The sequence below is a fragment of the Mastigoproctus giganteus genome, chromosome 3 (genome assembly GCF_048544385.1).
Source record: "Mastigoproctus giganteus isolate SK-2022 chromosome 3, ASM4854438v1, whole genome shotgun sequence".
Lineage (NCBI taxonomy): Eukaryota > Metazoa > Arthropoda > Arachnida > Uropygi > Thelyphonidae > Mastigoproctus > Mastigoproctus giganteus.
This window is the reverse complement of record NC_143577.1, coordinates 26,285,824-26,302,650: the sequence shown is the minus strand read 5'-3', so window position 1 is coordinate 26,302,650 and position 16,827 is coordinate 26,285,824. Positions and strand designations below refer to the sequence as shown.

Genomic DNA, 16,827 nt, shown 5'->3' with positions numbered 1-16,827 from the left:
TCCTTACCAAATCAACTGCTCACAAAATCAGGGTGAAGAAATCATTAACTGTTTGATATGTATAAAACGATTGATGAATACCTAGAGGAATAGGCCGAATACTTTAAATGCAAGTTTATGGATGATGGTTTAAAAATATTACTCATATGGTTTAAAAATATTACTCATATGGAGTTTTAAATTAACGAAATTATTTAGTCAGTTTACTTTAATTTCATTTTAGAAGAATGAACGAGATCTTGTTACGGCCTGTGGTCATTGTTTCATCAAAGAGGATCTCGGAAATTTTGTTTGCCATTCCTGCACATAACAGAAGCGTTGAAAGAATATTTTCGGAAATTCATGCATCATTATTATAATTGATCGCAAAAGTATTAAGTTCTTAAACTGTATTCGAGAAATAAAAAAAATTCATAATTCCATCTACAACATTTTGTAATTTATAATCTACCAAACGCATTAAAAACTATATTTTCTTGAAAAACTATTTTCCTGTTTAATGTGTATTAAACTATTAAAATTTTTCGTATCAGGATGATAGGAAGTAGCATCCTGTTCAGGATGCTACTTCCTATCATCTGTATCAGAATGACAGGAGGTAGCATCCTGTTCAGGATGCTACCTCCTGTCATTCTGATACAGAAAAAGTCCGCCTCCTTGCATCAACTTAGGCATTATAATACTATGTCAGTTACAAGTTCATATAACATAACGGGTTAATCCGTTATGGTATATGAATTTATAAAAAAAATTAATGCGTAAAGGTTTTTACTGATAAAAATAAGATAAGATTAAGGCAAAAAGAAGTTCAATAAAATATGGTTGAGTAAAGCCGTTGGCTCCTAATTTATTTAACCATATTTTCTCTTTTTATAAAGATTTCTGTTTCATTTTTAAATTACAACATATTACTTAAACATGGCGACGTTCTTATTTTTTTTCTTTGAAGGCTCTAGAACTCATTTTGTCCCGGCTATGGCAGTGAGCATCGTGGTCACCTTGGTCAATTTATTTAACTGTGCAGCGTTAGAGTAAGAACAGAAGTTAGAATACTGTTCATAAGTATGGAAACTAGTTAATAGCTGAAGCCATGATTTCAAGTACAGGCTGTCCCAAAAAAAATAACTATGCAGCGATTATGAAATAAAGAAAAATTTATTTGAGCTGAACTGCGAGATCTTCTTCTGAACAAGACGTCCGTCGATTTCAACTGTTACTGGACTGATGTTTTCCTAGTTACAATCTGCAGAGGTACACGACATCGCATAAGTTACCGTCCAATTAAAAGAAATCCCTGTGAAGTTCTGAATGCATGTACTGCTATCGCAGGCTTAAGTTCTGATGACAGAGTGACTTGATCAGTAGCAAAACAAAGTGGTTCAGTTAGCTACAGAAAACAATCAAACCTCTTGGCAGTACCTGACCGCAGGATGTTACCATAGCTTGCCGGTGTTCAAGACTAGTCTAGTGGACGACGACTGCCCATAATCCGCCTTCCTTCCAGTAATACCAGGACAACTTGAGCTCCAACTTCTAAGATAAACAAACATGGCAGCAAGTTAGGCTTAAAGGCACACGGTTCGCCGCCAACCAGTTGCTGCCATCGCAATAACCGCACTGTTTGCTCGGAGTTTTATGTAAATCCATAGATACACTGTTGCCAGACGCCCATGGGTATGTAATCTCCTTCCCAGAGCTCTCCGGATCCCTACGGAGGATTAAGGCTGATCAAACAAAGGCTGGGAAAGGCACTACGAGGAGACGAAAAAGGGGTGATAGCCAGAAGCAGGCAAACTAGCAGATGGGCCCGATGTTTACCGACCGGCTACTAACTTACACCTCAGATTCAGGGTTCGTGAATGAGACTTATTCACCACCTATTTAACATAAGCAAAATGCAACCAGAGACCAAGGTGACATATGAGAAATTAATGTCCGATATGATCACTGCAGCTCCAATATGACAATTTTCTTTTAAAAGAATACATTAAACTCCCACCTATCAACTTAGAAGAGCATCTGTGGATCCTCTCTCAATGAATAATATGTTTCTTCTCAAAACTCGATCAACTCCAACCCACAGGGGTTGGGAGCCATTTATTCGGGACATTAGAACGTGTTTTAGAGAATCGAAGTAAATCACTATTTTCGTTACTTTTAATCATTTGCTATGGGCTGTATTTAGAACAGTCGTATTTAATTCCTATAAACACAATAAAACACAAGTTTATTTCTGCTGGCATCTTTTCAAGTCCCTAACTACGAATCATAAAACAAATCTCGTTCTCTGATGTTAAGGAATAATAATAATCATAAAACAATTTCTCAAAAAATAATGGAGATTTATTACTCCATCTATTATTATTTTTTTAGTCAAATCCTCGTCATGATCCAACTCTTTAAAGTTTGATTTTATGCATTGAGATAATTACGTACAATTCGTACATAACTGTAAGAATGCTAACAAAATATGATGTTGCTATTTTCTACTGAACATTCAGTATTCGCAAATAGGCTAAACAAACTTATTTCTGGTGAAAACATACAAAATGATGTGCCTATACTCTACCAAAATATATTAACCAATATATGACACGTTCGCGTTTATAAGATGTCCAATAGTTTATATCGAAAGTCCCAGCACATATAAAAAAAAATAAATAAAAAAGAAAGAATAAATTACACCCAATACTGTTTCACGATCCCCATATATTCTATGTGGAAAATGAGCGGAACAACTTCTACTGTACTGCGTCAAAACTTGAGGGTGCATGGATTTGGGAGGGGTTGACTTAATGGGGATAACAGAAAAGAACGCGTCTACTACTATTACCTGCGGCCGGCGAACCTATCCACTTCGGGTACAGAGATAACACTATCACAACGACAGGCCGCCCTGTCGTGATCCACTACGGCCTTCGTTCTGGCGAGAACTCTCCGGTCTTTGCGGCTGAGGGTAACATTAGCAGATGCCACACACACATAACATGGATGAACGCTAAACTCCATACGGCAGAGGGAGAGAGAGAAGAGAAAGACCAAGTTAAAGAAGAGAGTACTCCACGATTAAACTAGGAGTATCTCAAAGTTTCCTTTTTAAACTGAATAACGGCAGGGCTTAAAATAAATACCGTGCGTGAAGAAATTAGCTGAACTGGGGTACGAACGGCGTTCCCGTAACATAAGAGGCGGTAGTGACAAAACCGCCGTAACGGGTCGAGTCTCTATTCACATAAACATGCAACGAGCCTTTCGAATATACCCGGCCTGGTGAAGTGAGCGCTATATTTCACCGCGAATGGCCTATAAAAGAGCCAAGACAGATAGGCAACAGAGGGTACTGGGGAGAGATTTGGCCATCATAAAACAATAAAATAAATGGCAGCGTTGTAAGCGAATCATTACTACAACCACTAGGCCTATTCTGCTACGGCTCAATCACATACGTCTCGTGGACTAACTTGGCCCGGCAATCACAATGACCAATAACAAGCAGATACTTGAGTCGAACAATGTGGCAAATACACTAGTCCATAAACTGTCAAGTTCACTATAGGACTCTTACAGAAAGCGAATGGCAGCGCTATCTAAATCGAGCTTGCAGTTGTTACTAAACAGGTGATGAAAAGGGGAATTGTTCAAAACGTAAAACTACGAATCACGTGGTGAAGTCTTCAAAAGCAGAGCAGACAGCAAACCCTTGCATAAAGCCAGCGGTTGGGGAGAGAGATAACCAACATCAATAGTTAACATACGGTGCACTCAGAAACGGTTAAAGTACAATATATATATCATTCGCAGTAATTAATTGATTTAATAAACACGTCGGCATTCAGAACAACTGTTAAGTTATGGCCAATTTTACAGCATTATTAATGCACGCTGAGGCAGTTTTGGACAAGTGTCCTGCGCTAAATTCCAATCAGAACAAAATAAAAACCTATTCATTTAATTTTTCCTCTATTAAAAATAAAACTAAAAATCTTTATAAATACGTTAGCCTATTCAATTTCTGGAATTTAATTTTTAGTCTAAAACATTAGAAAGAAAAGTAAAGTATTATTTAAATGTTTATAAAACGTTAATGAAAATATAAAATATTTAATGGGATTCAATTGAAGCCAGTACTAAAAAATAAACTTTAGTGCCTTGCGGGGTTTAAAGCTCTTTTCATCCAAGCCCTTTTTAAAAGATAGGGAAGAGCGGGGAGGGGGATGATTGTAGGCCCTGCAGGGAATATACCACCTGCTTACTCATGCACTGTAAAATAATGAATAGCATGATACTACTGGCTCCACCTTCTGACTGAAGTACACAAATTCCCGATGCAATGACAACGTATAAGTGAACTTCCATACAGACATTAAAATCCTATTTTACCCTAAGTTGGAATTATTTTAAAAATAATTTCTGTGTTGTTTCTACAGAAACGTGCAGATAATGATGTCATGTAAATCAAGGAAGAGACAGATGATGGTACTGAATACGAATTGTGGGTATACATTTTACATACATGCAAATTGTCAATGGGGAGCAAAAAAAAAAAAAAAAAAAAAAAGCAATGCAGTCTGCTTTCTCATCGAAGTCCACAGCCTCACTGTATAAACTTTGATGAATCATCTATGTGAGAGAGGTTTCTATCTTACATTTTAGAACTATATATAAAATACATTATATAATCTAGCCATTTTTAATTTTTTTTTGCAACAGAAATTAAGTTTCCTTGGTTTAAAAGTACTTAAACCGACGAACTATAGTTATTACTGAACTCGCTTAGAAGAGGTTGGGGGGGGGGGGGGTTACGAGTCCACTGAAGAGGTGTTAAAATAATAAACATCTTCCACAAATACAACACATTCTTCTACAAATATTAAAACAATAAACGTAAACAAACTCTGTTAATCACATTTTTCGTAATCTTCCATCATCACCAACTTTAAATTATAGTCACAATTACAAATAAGCTTTTATTGCTAATTAGGAGTGGACACATGCATTTATTTCTTCCATCGCGCTTGGAAACATAAAATATTATGCAACGATACATGGAAAAGTCCCTATGTACGTAAACTACCACTAAAGAAATTATTTCATTAAGAATTTCCATGATTATTAATATTTAAACAATGATAATGTTTACCGTAAGGAAGTGAACCAGGAACATCAATGGAGCTAACTATTCTAAATAACATAAGACAGTCAGATGAATCTCAATTTTTATTTATGAAGAAAACTTCTAAATTTAATAGTTGACTATTTCTGTTAGGATCGTATAAAAGCGCGTGTGGAGGGGCATTGAGAAGCAGGCGAGCCCGCAAAACGTGTATTTTATTTCCCTAATAAAAAGAAAGGTGGGGGTTGAAATCATGCACCTGCACCTCATTTTATATATACTGTTCTATAGCTAAACTGTCTCAATGTTTCGGTTAAGTATAACAAAACTAATATCTTTACTGATTACGAGACATACAAGCCCAAGTAGTACCTGAAACTAGTGGGGAAAATTACAGCAATCATATAAAAAAAAATTACCAAGAATCTACAAAGATCCAAATTAAAGCATTTCTTTCTAGAAAGTAAAATAAAGCTTAGTAAAAGCGAAACATGTACAATAGTTAGGCTACCTGACCACTTTGAAATTTGATTTTTCGTACCTAAAAGAAGCGGTAATAATTTCTACCTATAATCCTGTTCAGAACATTTTATCCAAAGACCTATTTAGTCTCCCACACAGATTATGTTATTAGAAAGATTTCTCAAGTAGGCAATATGTATACAACCATTGCGGGTTAAATTTGTCTTCAGGAAATGACGGACATGTTACGCATAAATTTAGTTACATAAGATTAGGTAATTTCCGGTAGTACACCTACATTAATAATTTTTTTCCCAATTCGACCTACTATGTACGTACAACTTCTGTCCTTTAACTTAAATACAACATCCTGTCAACACACTGCCTCTCAGTAAATGTACAAAACTTGATTTGCTGCATATAAAGCACATGGATATAAGTTTCTGGTTTTTCTCCCTTAACGTTCGCACAAACAACTAAAAAGTCTTCTGAATGAGTAATAATTTAAGAAGACCTGTTCACAAAGCTATAAAAACTTTTGGCTACGTCATCGTAAGTAAAGTTTGAAGTGCACAGAAACACGCGTGCCACCAACTGCTTTGGCTCATCGATGACATAAGGCTTTTCTGAAGAATAAAATCGCTTTGCAAGGGCAGGAAAAAAAATATGTTGAAATAAAACAAAAATTATATACCAATCAGAATAGTTATGACAACATTCAGGTTTTCCCATTAAATTTAATTATCAATGTATTATTCCAAACATTTTAGCGATTTAAAAATTTTCTTAGGCAGTCCCATGAACTTGAAATGTATATAATTTTAGATACACACAATTTATAAGCATTCACTTTTTAAATAGATAGATATGGTTTTTCAATCATATATAAATGACAGAAGGATAACGTTCTTGCGAAAAACGACCTAGATCCAATGTAATCCAAATATATTATACAAGCATGCACCAGATACATTTTTTATATTTATTTATTTTTTTAAAACTTGCTTAGAGTAGTAGCACACCGACATCTGGTGACAAGCGCAAAGATGCGCCCCGTTTCACGACGCCTTATATGATTTTTCACCGTTTAAATGCCTTTTCGAAATGTTAAAACTCGTACCTAAAAGTACCGGTAATGTCTACATATTATCCTGTTCGGAATATTTTTTGACAATGGCCTATCCTCACACGCCAAGATTATACAGTATTATTAGAAATATTCTTCAAGTGTGCAATACGCATACAAACATTGCGGATTCAATTTGTCTACAGGAAGGATCACGGCCATATTACTGATATATTTAGAGGGAAACAAGTATGAAAGCTATTACTAAAACTATAAACAAAATAATTTCAACACGTCGGCAATTTAAACACCGAGAATGCCGTGATTTTGAAATAAAATGCTTTAGATACTAGACACAAATCGAAAATAATTTAAAATAAAATGATCCAATAATAAGAAATACATTATGGCTAGCAGTCATACATAGAATACTTTCAATTTTGGGTTTTCCTTTTCGTCAAATTCTCTCTTTTTTTTGAAAAATAATGTGATAATTGACTTTGATGGCGAACATGTTCCTAGTTATCAGAAATATCAGATAGTAATATAAAAGGTTGAATTTAAAAAAAAATCTTTGCCTTGTTTATTAAAATATGATAAATTATATTTTTTATTATACTAACTGACGTTTCATTTTTACTTCATTGGGAGAAAAACTAGCATTTATACACTGTTTAAAATAAAGCAAACAAAACTGCGTAGGTTTCGAGTGGTTTTTCTGTTACTCTTTTGGTGAGATGAAAAAGAACTGACATAAATGAATAAATAATGAATTAATGTCATTTTTTAAATCAATTTATGGTGCAATCTGCATAAAAAAAAAAAAAAAAAAAACTTTTAAATCCTATTAGCAGTTTCTAGAGTTTAAACATTTTATGCAACTGGAAAAATCACTGTTTTTCAAAGGGCTAATGAAAATTGTAAATGTCAAAGTAGCAATTTTAAATAGGTATAAACTGTTTTTAACATTATAGGCTATGGAAAAACTGGTAATCTGAACTATTACATTACGAAGTTTAATTAAAATACAAAGAGGAAAATAACGTATACTCATGGCGACATTTATTTCTGATAGTGTGAGAGAGGGAAACCGTGAATAAAGTTTTATTTTCGCATCTATCTATAAGTTTTTTTTTAACAATTAGCTAGACACTAGATCACCTTCACTTCCATCCATTGACTTTTAAGATATACAAGATTGTATTATACTGTATATAAATTGTCCAAATGGGGCTATTTTCGCTTTATGAGAGTTATAAAAACTAAAATACTCAAGTGAAATTTTTTTCTAATAAGACTGCCAATTATTAATTAATAAAACATTTGATTTGTGTAATGTTTATATCTAGAAATCAAATATGTATAATCTAAGTTTCAATGTAGAATTAAAAGCGTTTAACTGATTTTTTTCCTCTTTCTGAACTGAAAGCTAATTATACATCAAATTATTTTTAAGACTATATTATTATTATTACTTGTTTTGGAAACGCAACCATTGATTAGATGTTAACAATTTAACAACTGCAATACAAACTATACATATTCATTGCAAGTAGTTGTTCTAAAGACTATTTTAGAGTTCTTATAACCATAACGTTTATTTATCATAGACTAAACATTTTCTTAATTCAAACTACTGTACTATCATGCAAACTGGATTAAAGAAAATGATAAGAAATCCCATAGTCATCTCTACCAAACAAGTCATGCTGCCAGATTGCAGATTTAATAAATGGCTATAGTGTAAAGATTTATCAAAATTATTTACCACTCTTTCATACCATTGAATAATGCAAGTATTTACAACTCTACAGTATTAAATATGACATTTAACTTGTTAAAGAAATAATTCGTTTTTAACACACACATCAGGATCATTAAGTTAATACTTTGTTTACAAGTTTCAACAGCAATCTTTCTATAAAAATTTGGCCCAATTAATATATTTATTTAAAAACTAGTAATAAAATTTCACATTACTCATCTTATTACAATAAATTCAAACTTTTTTTTTTCAGTAATTTTGGGAAACACCTGTTGATGTTTGAAAAGTAAAATTTAAAACTTATATCTCCCACTTTATATTAACATTTAAAAAAAAGTATAACCCCATTAAAAAATAATATAAATAAAATACCACACAGCATTTAACCGGTCGGTCATGTTGATGTTCTCATCATAATGAGCTACTACATTGCAGATAAAACTACAAGTTTTCAGAATTCTTGTGGCAGGGGATAAAAAAAATCCATCGTCGAAGTTTCACACACTTATTTACCCCCTCCCCCCATGGAGCTAACGATAACGACTTCTCACCATTCTTCTCTTTAAAAGCCTTTTCAGAAATTAAAGCTAATACAACCTGTCAAGGGATGCCATCGCGATCATGACAGCATGGGAAGGCTATAAAATCGCACAAGATTGAGGGCGACTGAAAGACCAGACACCCCCACCACAAGTGCTATCGTAGACCTGCGCGTGACACTCATCAAAGCGCGGGCTCGCAGCGTTCACAATCGCCAGTAATGTCACATCTCATACGTCACTAGACCTTTCATTTATCTTCCCTAGAAATCGGACCTGTCAAAGTTTCACCGCAAAATTACACGTGGTTACCGTGTCCATCAATATTTAGTACATAAGGAGACTACACTAGTGCGACAGATATAAATTTTACGGGAAGTTAAAAGTGAGCTTTGGGGAATATGTTTAATTTAAATATCCTAAGCCTAAATGATTGCTTCTTTAGTAATCCGACTAACCTGTTTTTTCCTTGATCTCACATAGTACACTGAAGAGTGCCGGCTTCATGCGATGGCAGTTCAAAGTGTGCTTCCTGAAAATAAATATATCGTATTACAGCCGGTAGTTCTTCTACAACTTATAATTAAAAGAGATTGAAGGATGAAAGTTCAATGCGGATTTCGCTGCACGTTAAGTATAAACTCACAGACCTTCAACGCAAGGCCAAATGTTTATAACGAGAGCACGGTTAGGGTTAGCACTTTACTCTATCGAAAAGCTATTTGACAATATATAACACTTACCGTGCTTGAGCTTCGTCCAGACTTTGGTCTGTGATGTTCATGATCTGTTGTAGAATTTCTGATATATCGTGCTTCCTTGGTTCTTGGTCTGGTGGAGGTTGCTGGCTGGTAGGGTCCACACCATGAGGCTGTTGCGGCATGCCATACCCGTGTTGGGGCACAACATGACCCGCCATGCTAACGGAGGGATGTTGAGAAACGGGGTGCATCATTCTTTGTTGATCGTCCATACTTCAACACCACCTTCCCCTAACGGCCACAACAGCGTGCTTGTTCGCCTTGTGAAGGTTAGATTACTACCTTACACTCTGTCGACAGACACAACTGTCTCAGCACAGCACACGCGCACAACCATCCATAAAACTGCTCGTAGTACACCCGCTATAGTAAAGCAACTGTAATTGAGTGTTTTGATTGGAATACTTTTGACGGACAGCAAGCGGCTTCAGGGTGGGTTGAACGATAATGCCAGTCAAGCCACCTCGCCATAAAAGATGAGCGTCTCTTGTGACGTTACTTACGTCATCATCCTACTTGAACCAATGGAATGCAAGAAGTGGCACTTCTTTTTAAGCCCGGATGGATGTCAATCATGCTGTACAGTGTAAGAAAGCAGCTATAGTGGCTCCACCCACAGAGTGATCAATGACAACCGGAACTTCCGGCATAGTGAGGAATGCGCATGCGTAATAGCAACCGAGCGGAGGCGCTGACATGGCTGCCAGTTCAAGGACGGCTGTTTGTAGTGTTTTTTTAAGAAGCCGATGATTTTTACGAAAAAAAAAGTTTCCACTCAGGTTATCATTTCTTATTTCTTCTCGATTATTCAATTAGATAAATATCTGTGTGTTTTTTATTAGAAATATCAATGGAAGTGCAGTTAGCGAAGGTTAAATCTTAGGCTTAAAATTTTATGGTTTTTAAAGTGCGGTCTTGCTACGAGGACATTTTTGAAAATTGTTGCGTTACTCTGAAAACTTATTTATTTCTGTTAGTTCCGCATGCTTATATAACATTATATTATTTACTGGCATATTGCGTATGTTATTAGTTATTCATAAAAATTGCTAATCGAGATGTCCGAAATATATTATTGTTTTGATAGAAGTTGGTTCTAGATTAGCTTTTGGTATAAAAACTAATACTCCATAGTATAATATATATTTAAAGATATACTGTAATATATATCTTATATTCTTTTAACGAGCATGAAGACTGTGCAATAGTATTAGAATGATCGGGAAAAAATGAAAAAAGCTCTAGAAATTATACGGCCACTGTAAATATATGAATTTTTCTGTTTTGCTATCATTGTTTGACATGTTTACTTTTTATGCTGCTTGTCCTTTCTTTTCTGGAATCAATTACAGTGTATTATTCTTTTAGCGAATAAAATATTATTTATTTATTTTTGGCATTAAAGTTCGCTACAAAAATATATAATGGCCAATTTCTTCATTTTTCAGACGTTATAATGAAGCCATTAAACGTTCTTCATCAAAGTTGCCAATAAAGATCGCCGTCAGGATTGAAAGTTCGGAATTTTCTGCAACTTATGAGACGTTAGAAGTTCCCATTCTCTATCTAACATGTAATTTCCGACACTTCAGTTTTCTTATAGCTGCATTATTTTTTATAACTTTATTTTATAGTTATAAGTAAAAATAAACTGGTTTTAAAATGATACACCAAACGTATGTGTATAAAGAAAAAACAATTCAACTGGGTTATCGTTTAAATCAATTTCTTGTTGTAAATGTTTGACAGAAAATTATTAATACCGTAATTAAAAAATTTGGTTTTAATTTTTCTTTAAATTGTATTATATTAAAGCTGGAAACATGGTATAAAAGTCATAATTACAATTTCTATATGAAGGTATATTTTAAACACATGACTATTTGTGCTTATAACCTTGAAATTATTAGAAAAAAGAAGTATACCATGGTAAATTTTTGAGGCACTTTTCTGGAGCCTTAATTTTAATAACAACTGCAAGAGAGGGATAAAAGCACAACTGAGAAATTGTAATTAAAATGTAGGCATTTTAAGCATTATAGTAATCTACAGACATTCTTTAGCAGGCAGTTGTTTCTGTGGAGGATATACAGTTAAGTGTTCCCTGACCAAATATAAATATAGTTTTAATGTCATGTTTCAAAATATCCAACTGAAATTGTAGAACGTTGGCTTTTGTGGCATGGCATCATAATTAACCACATTCACTTGCATACTTCATTCTGTTTTTGTCCCCCTTCCCCCATTTTCAAAGCTTATATCTGGAAAATAGGCAAGTTCTTCATAACATGAAATCTAAAATTAGATTTGGGCAAAAGAAAATACTTTTTTTGTGTTAATAATTCATGTTAAAAGAACAGAAAACTTATTCCAACCCCCCCCCCCCATTTCCATTGATTTTGTGTGATATTTTAGTATTGTCTCAAGTGGGTGTCGCATAGGATAATCACCCACTCCCCAAAAAATTATCACATATATAATCTCAGATAAAATAATTGTTAAATTTAATCAACTCCTGCTTCCCCAGGAATTCCTGGAATAATGAAAGTTTTAATTTCTGTGCAGGGCTTGTCTTATATCTTTACATCGTATTAATGAAGTGTAGATGTGAACCATTATGTAATCGAACTTCATACCATTTAAATGTAAGATTTTGAAGGCTGGTATTATTTTAGATTACACCAAGGCAACTAATAGCTGAGATAGTATGTGCAGTGATGTAAATCTAAATCTTGGTGTATCTAAACAGTATGTATTTTATGGTAAGTACATACTGTATGTATGTAGTAAATTAGCATTAGTTGAGGCATATGATGCAAGCTTATACAGCATCAGCCAAAAAAAAAAGTTTATATGTTATATGAAGTGGTGGCTAATTTTCTGGAAGGCAAAAAAACCATGCATTCCTTGCCCAAGAATGAGTGACTCAGCCACAGTGCAGAAAATAGATTATAAAAATTCCTGTCATCTATATAAGACTCAAACACAGGCCTTTTCCACATAGCACAGAAGAGGAGTGGTCGTAACCACTACACTGACTGTGAGGATAGTGGTGAAGGCATTGAATAAGAAAACTTAACCAAATAGGTTGTAAACTGTAAGGTGTGTTGCTGTTTACAGATACAGTTCAAGGACTGTATCACTCAAAATTATTAATAAAAATAAATATAAGCTTTACCATTCATGATGATTTCTCGGGGCTAGCCGAGTGGGTAAAGTACCTGCCCGGCAACCCAAAGGTCGCGGTTTCGATTCCCGCCTCGGGCTTGGATCAATAGTACTGCAAAAACCTTGGGAGGTGCAATATGGCCACAGAAGCCGATGCGCCAACAACTACCAAATCAAAAAAAAAAAAAAAAAAAAACCCTTATGTAGAGGAATAGAAAAAAATGAATTCGTGTTATTATTGATTTACACTGGGGTAATCAAAGCCATGAGGAATTGGTATATTGTATTAATAAATAGTATATATTTTGTGGTAATTTGTTTTCCAGATGAAAAACTCATGTTTATAGGAGGGAAAACCATTCATTGCTTGCCTGAGAATGATTAACTCAGCTACAGAGTGAAAAAAGCTCATAAAAGTTACTCCCATCTAGACAAGACTCAAACTCAGGCCTTGCCCATATGGTGTGGACAATGACTGTGACCACAGTACTAATTGTATGGCTAATGGTGAAAACATAAGGGAATAACTTTTAAACTGTATAATGAATAACATTATTATAGATGTGTATCAAAGGGCTACATCACTCTAAAAAAAATCAAAATAGACCCAGTCCTTAGTTTAACTATTTAAGATTATTTTTCTTCATTCATTATTTGGAAGAAAGAATGAATAATGCATCCAGGATTCAACCCAATGAATTCATGGTTCCTGAGCACAACAGATGCCATTTCATGGGATTAATGTGTGCAGGCATTGCACGTATAAATATATATTTCTTAATTTGCACAAATTTCTCAAAATAGTGGCATAATTTGTGGCAGATAGTTGCAAAATAATGTAGGGTTCTCAGATAATATCTAGGTGCACATGCTCAGACGACCATAAGCTCAATATATATATATATATATGTATTGAGCTTATGGTTGTCTAAAACTTTTTTGCATAGATGGTTGAAGGGTTAGAACTAGATCAGGTTTACTAGTATTGGGAGTGTAATACAAGGAAACAAAATTTATACAGCAACAGCCAAAAAAAAAAAAACCTACTTCATTTCTCCATTCTGCCAATAATTTGTCAAAACCGTCATTAAATTTATTTAGTAGTTGCCATTTCCATAAAACTAGGTGAAAATTCATTTCAGCAATGAATTACTCTTTGGCCGAATGCAAATTTTTTTGTGTTTGTCTGCTATCTGAAAAAGAGTAAAGATGGGCTGCCATAATTCAGTGGTTATCATGTATGGCCATCAGTAAGAAGGTTTCTGGTTTGAGCCCATATGCTGCCACAAAAAATGCATGGGCTATTGGGACTGTGGTGTTGAAAATCTGGCTGCCCACAATTGTTCAATAGATATGTAACCATGATGAATTTGTAAAATTGTTTTGGCTTCAGCCATTTAGAGAATAATTGACATTTATTTATTTATATTGCCAGTATTTAATTTACTTAATTCTTTTAAAGTCTTACACACTTCAGTTAGGTCACCATGCCCATGCTTGGTTTACAGTGGCTGCAATTTCAAGTTCCCATCCTTTCTAGGTCAGAATATGCTTTTGTGTTCACCAACCAATCTTGTTCTTCTCTGTACTCTTGCTGTTCTTGTTATGGTTTAATTATTTGCTATTTTAGATGTGGCTTAATTTCTTTATATAATAGTATAATCACCTCTTTGTTTTTGCTACCTATCATTGATAGAACCCCATAAAGAATTCTTGCAGCTGCTAGAACTGTTTATGGAGTTCAGCAGCTTTTACTACTGCTCAGAGAACTCCATGTTGACCTATACAGTTACACTAGAAGTATTTTTCCTTATCAACTACCTAGAGTGTGGTACTACCTAAATACTATATTTTTCCCAAGATTGCTGCTACAAAAATATAGTACCTTGCATTTATCAATGTTAAAGCTCAATTGCCAATTTTTAGTCCATTTGTTTAATATTTTCAAGTCTCATTGAAATAAAATACCCCTAATTATTGTTATTAACCATTCTTTCCCACCTTTGTATTATCAGTTAGATATCAAACTTAAAATACTGACACTCTGACCCCCTCTGGTATCCAATTCATCACATTAATCCATGAAGAACAGTGGCCATTTATAGCCACTTATTTATCCATAGTAGTAACTTGCTCCTTATTAGCATTAGCATTAGTAGAGGCATATGATGCAAGAAAGCAAGCTTATTCAGCATCAGCCAAAAAAAAAAAAAAAAAAACACTACTCCCATTTCACCCCTCCGTTCGTTCGAAATACCTGTCCAGCTGAGCCTTAAATTTATTTAGGCTATCAACTTCAACAACAAGCGATGGGAGTCTATTCCACAAACCAACTGCCCGCTGGCTAAAGGCAAATTTCCGCACATCTATCCGACATCCGTCCTTCCTCAATTTGAATTTATGCCCTCTCAGGTGATTATTCTGAGCAAGAGGAAGAATCCCATCGGCATTGAGCATGCTCAAGCCATTCAAAGCCTTATACACCTCTATCAGATCACCTCGCCGATGCCTAGTTTCCAGGCTCTGTAATTTGCAAAACTTAAGCCTTTCTTCGTAAGAGCAACCCTTTGTTCCATTCACTAATCTTGTTGCCCTTCTCTGTACTCGTTCGAGCAGCTCTACATCCTTCTTGAAATGAGGCCTCCAGACCTGTATACAGTACTCAAGGGAATAATCGCATCCTTATCCCTGTATACAAGGGAATAATCGCATCCTTATCCCTGCTAGAAAAATTCCTGTATATCATTGACAAGACACCATGAGCTACTCTTGCAGCTCGTCTGCACTGCTCAGAGAACTTCATATCTGCCTGCACAATTACCCCCAGGTCCTTTTCATTCTCTACCACTGCCAGCGTAGTGCCACAGAGTTGATACGTTGATCTGGGGTTACTGTTTCCCATATGTAGTACTTTACATTTGTCAATGTTAAACTTCATTTGCCACCTCTCAGCCCATCTGCTCAACCTTTCCAGATCCTGTTGCAGCAGCATAGTATCAGTAGTGTCCTTAACAACCCTGCCAACCTTGGTATCATCTGCAAACTTGGACATTAAGCCTGACACACCATCATCAATATCATTTATAAATACAGAAAACAACAATGGACCCAACACTGAACCCTGAGGAACTCCACTAATAACATTAGTCCACGTTGAGCAGTGTCCATTGATTACCACTCTCTGTCTTCTGCCACTCAACCATCCCTTTATCCATAGCAGCAATTTGCCTCCAATGCCACACTTCTCCAATTTGTGCAGCAGTCTTCCATGCGCAACAGTATCAAAAGCCTTTCTAAGATCCAAATATATAATATCAAAGTTATTCCCTGCATCCAGTTCTTTTGTGACTACATCATAGTATCCAATCAAATTGGTCAGACAAGACCTGCCCTTAACAAAACCATGCTGTGTCTGAGCTATAACTGAATTCTTGTCCAGATGATCCTGCAGTGCTTCTTTAACCAGTGCCTCCATTAATTTTCCTGGAACCGAAGTTAAACTAACAGGTCTGTAATTACTTGTGTCAGCCTTTGATCCTCCTTTGTGAATTGGGGTTACATTTGCACATCTCCAGTCCATGGGTACCTCCCCTGAGTCCAAAGAAGCTCTCATAATTATGGCTAGGGGTTTGCTTACTTCCTTTGCTGCCTCCTTTAATATAACTGGATAGATCCCATCCACCCCTGGTGCCTTTTTTATGTTTATCCTCAGCAATTTCTCCTCCACTTTCCCCTCAGTTATTAGAAAATAATCTAGCTCACTGCCAATGTTTACTTCACCTACGACATTCCCCTTCCTGAATAACTCCTCATGTGTGAATGTAGATGCAAAATACTCGTTTAGATTGTTAGCCACCTGAGCAGGATCCTCAACTGTTGAACCATCAACATCCAGTGGACCAATCTGATTCATCCCTTTCCGTCTTGAGTTTAAATAGGTAAAGAACTCTTTT

The 16,827-nt window shown here is 35.2% G+C and overlaps 2 protein-coding genes across 4 annotated transcripts in view; one reads left to right on the top strand and one right to left on the bottom strand.

Annotated features, from left to right (window-relative positions):
- The window catches only part of exd (PBX homeobox extradenticle), a 442,560-nt gene extending 432,482 nt beyond the window's left edge, over positions 1 to 10,078 (bottom strand). For all 3 annotated transcript variants that reach the window (XM_090370444.1, XM_090370445.1, XM_090370448.1), the window contains exons 1-2: positions 9,689 to 10,078; positions 9,404 to 9,477 (exon numbers count right to left, since the gene is read on the bottom strand). In XM_090370444.1, the coding sequence (XP_090226570.1) occupies positions 9,404 to 9,477; positions 9,689 to 9,918 (304 nt within the window). In that variant the 5' untranslated portion in view covers positions 9,919 to 10,078. The remainder of the gene's footprint in view (positions 1 to 9,403; positions 9,478 to 9,688) is intronic.
- Positions 10,079 to 10,383: 305 nt separating this feature from the next.
- Positions 10,384 to 16,827, top strand: part of Sin1 (SAPK-interacting protein 1) — a 280,080-nt gene continuing 273,636 nt past the window's right edge. The window contains exons 1-2 of the mRNA XM_090369928.1: positions 10,384 to 10,485; positions 11,155 to 11,279. The gene's annotated coding sequence lies outside the window, so the exon portion shown is untranslated. The remainder of the gene's footprint in view (positions 10,486 to 11,154; positions 11,280 to 16,827) is intronic.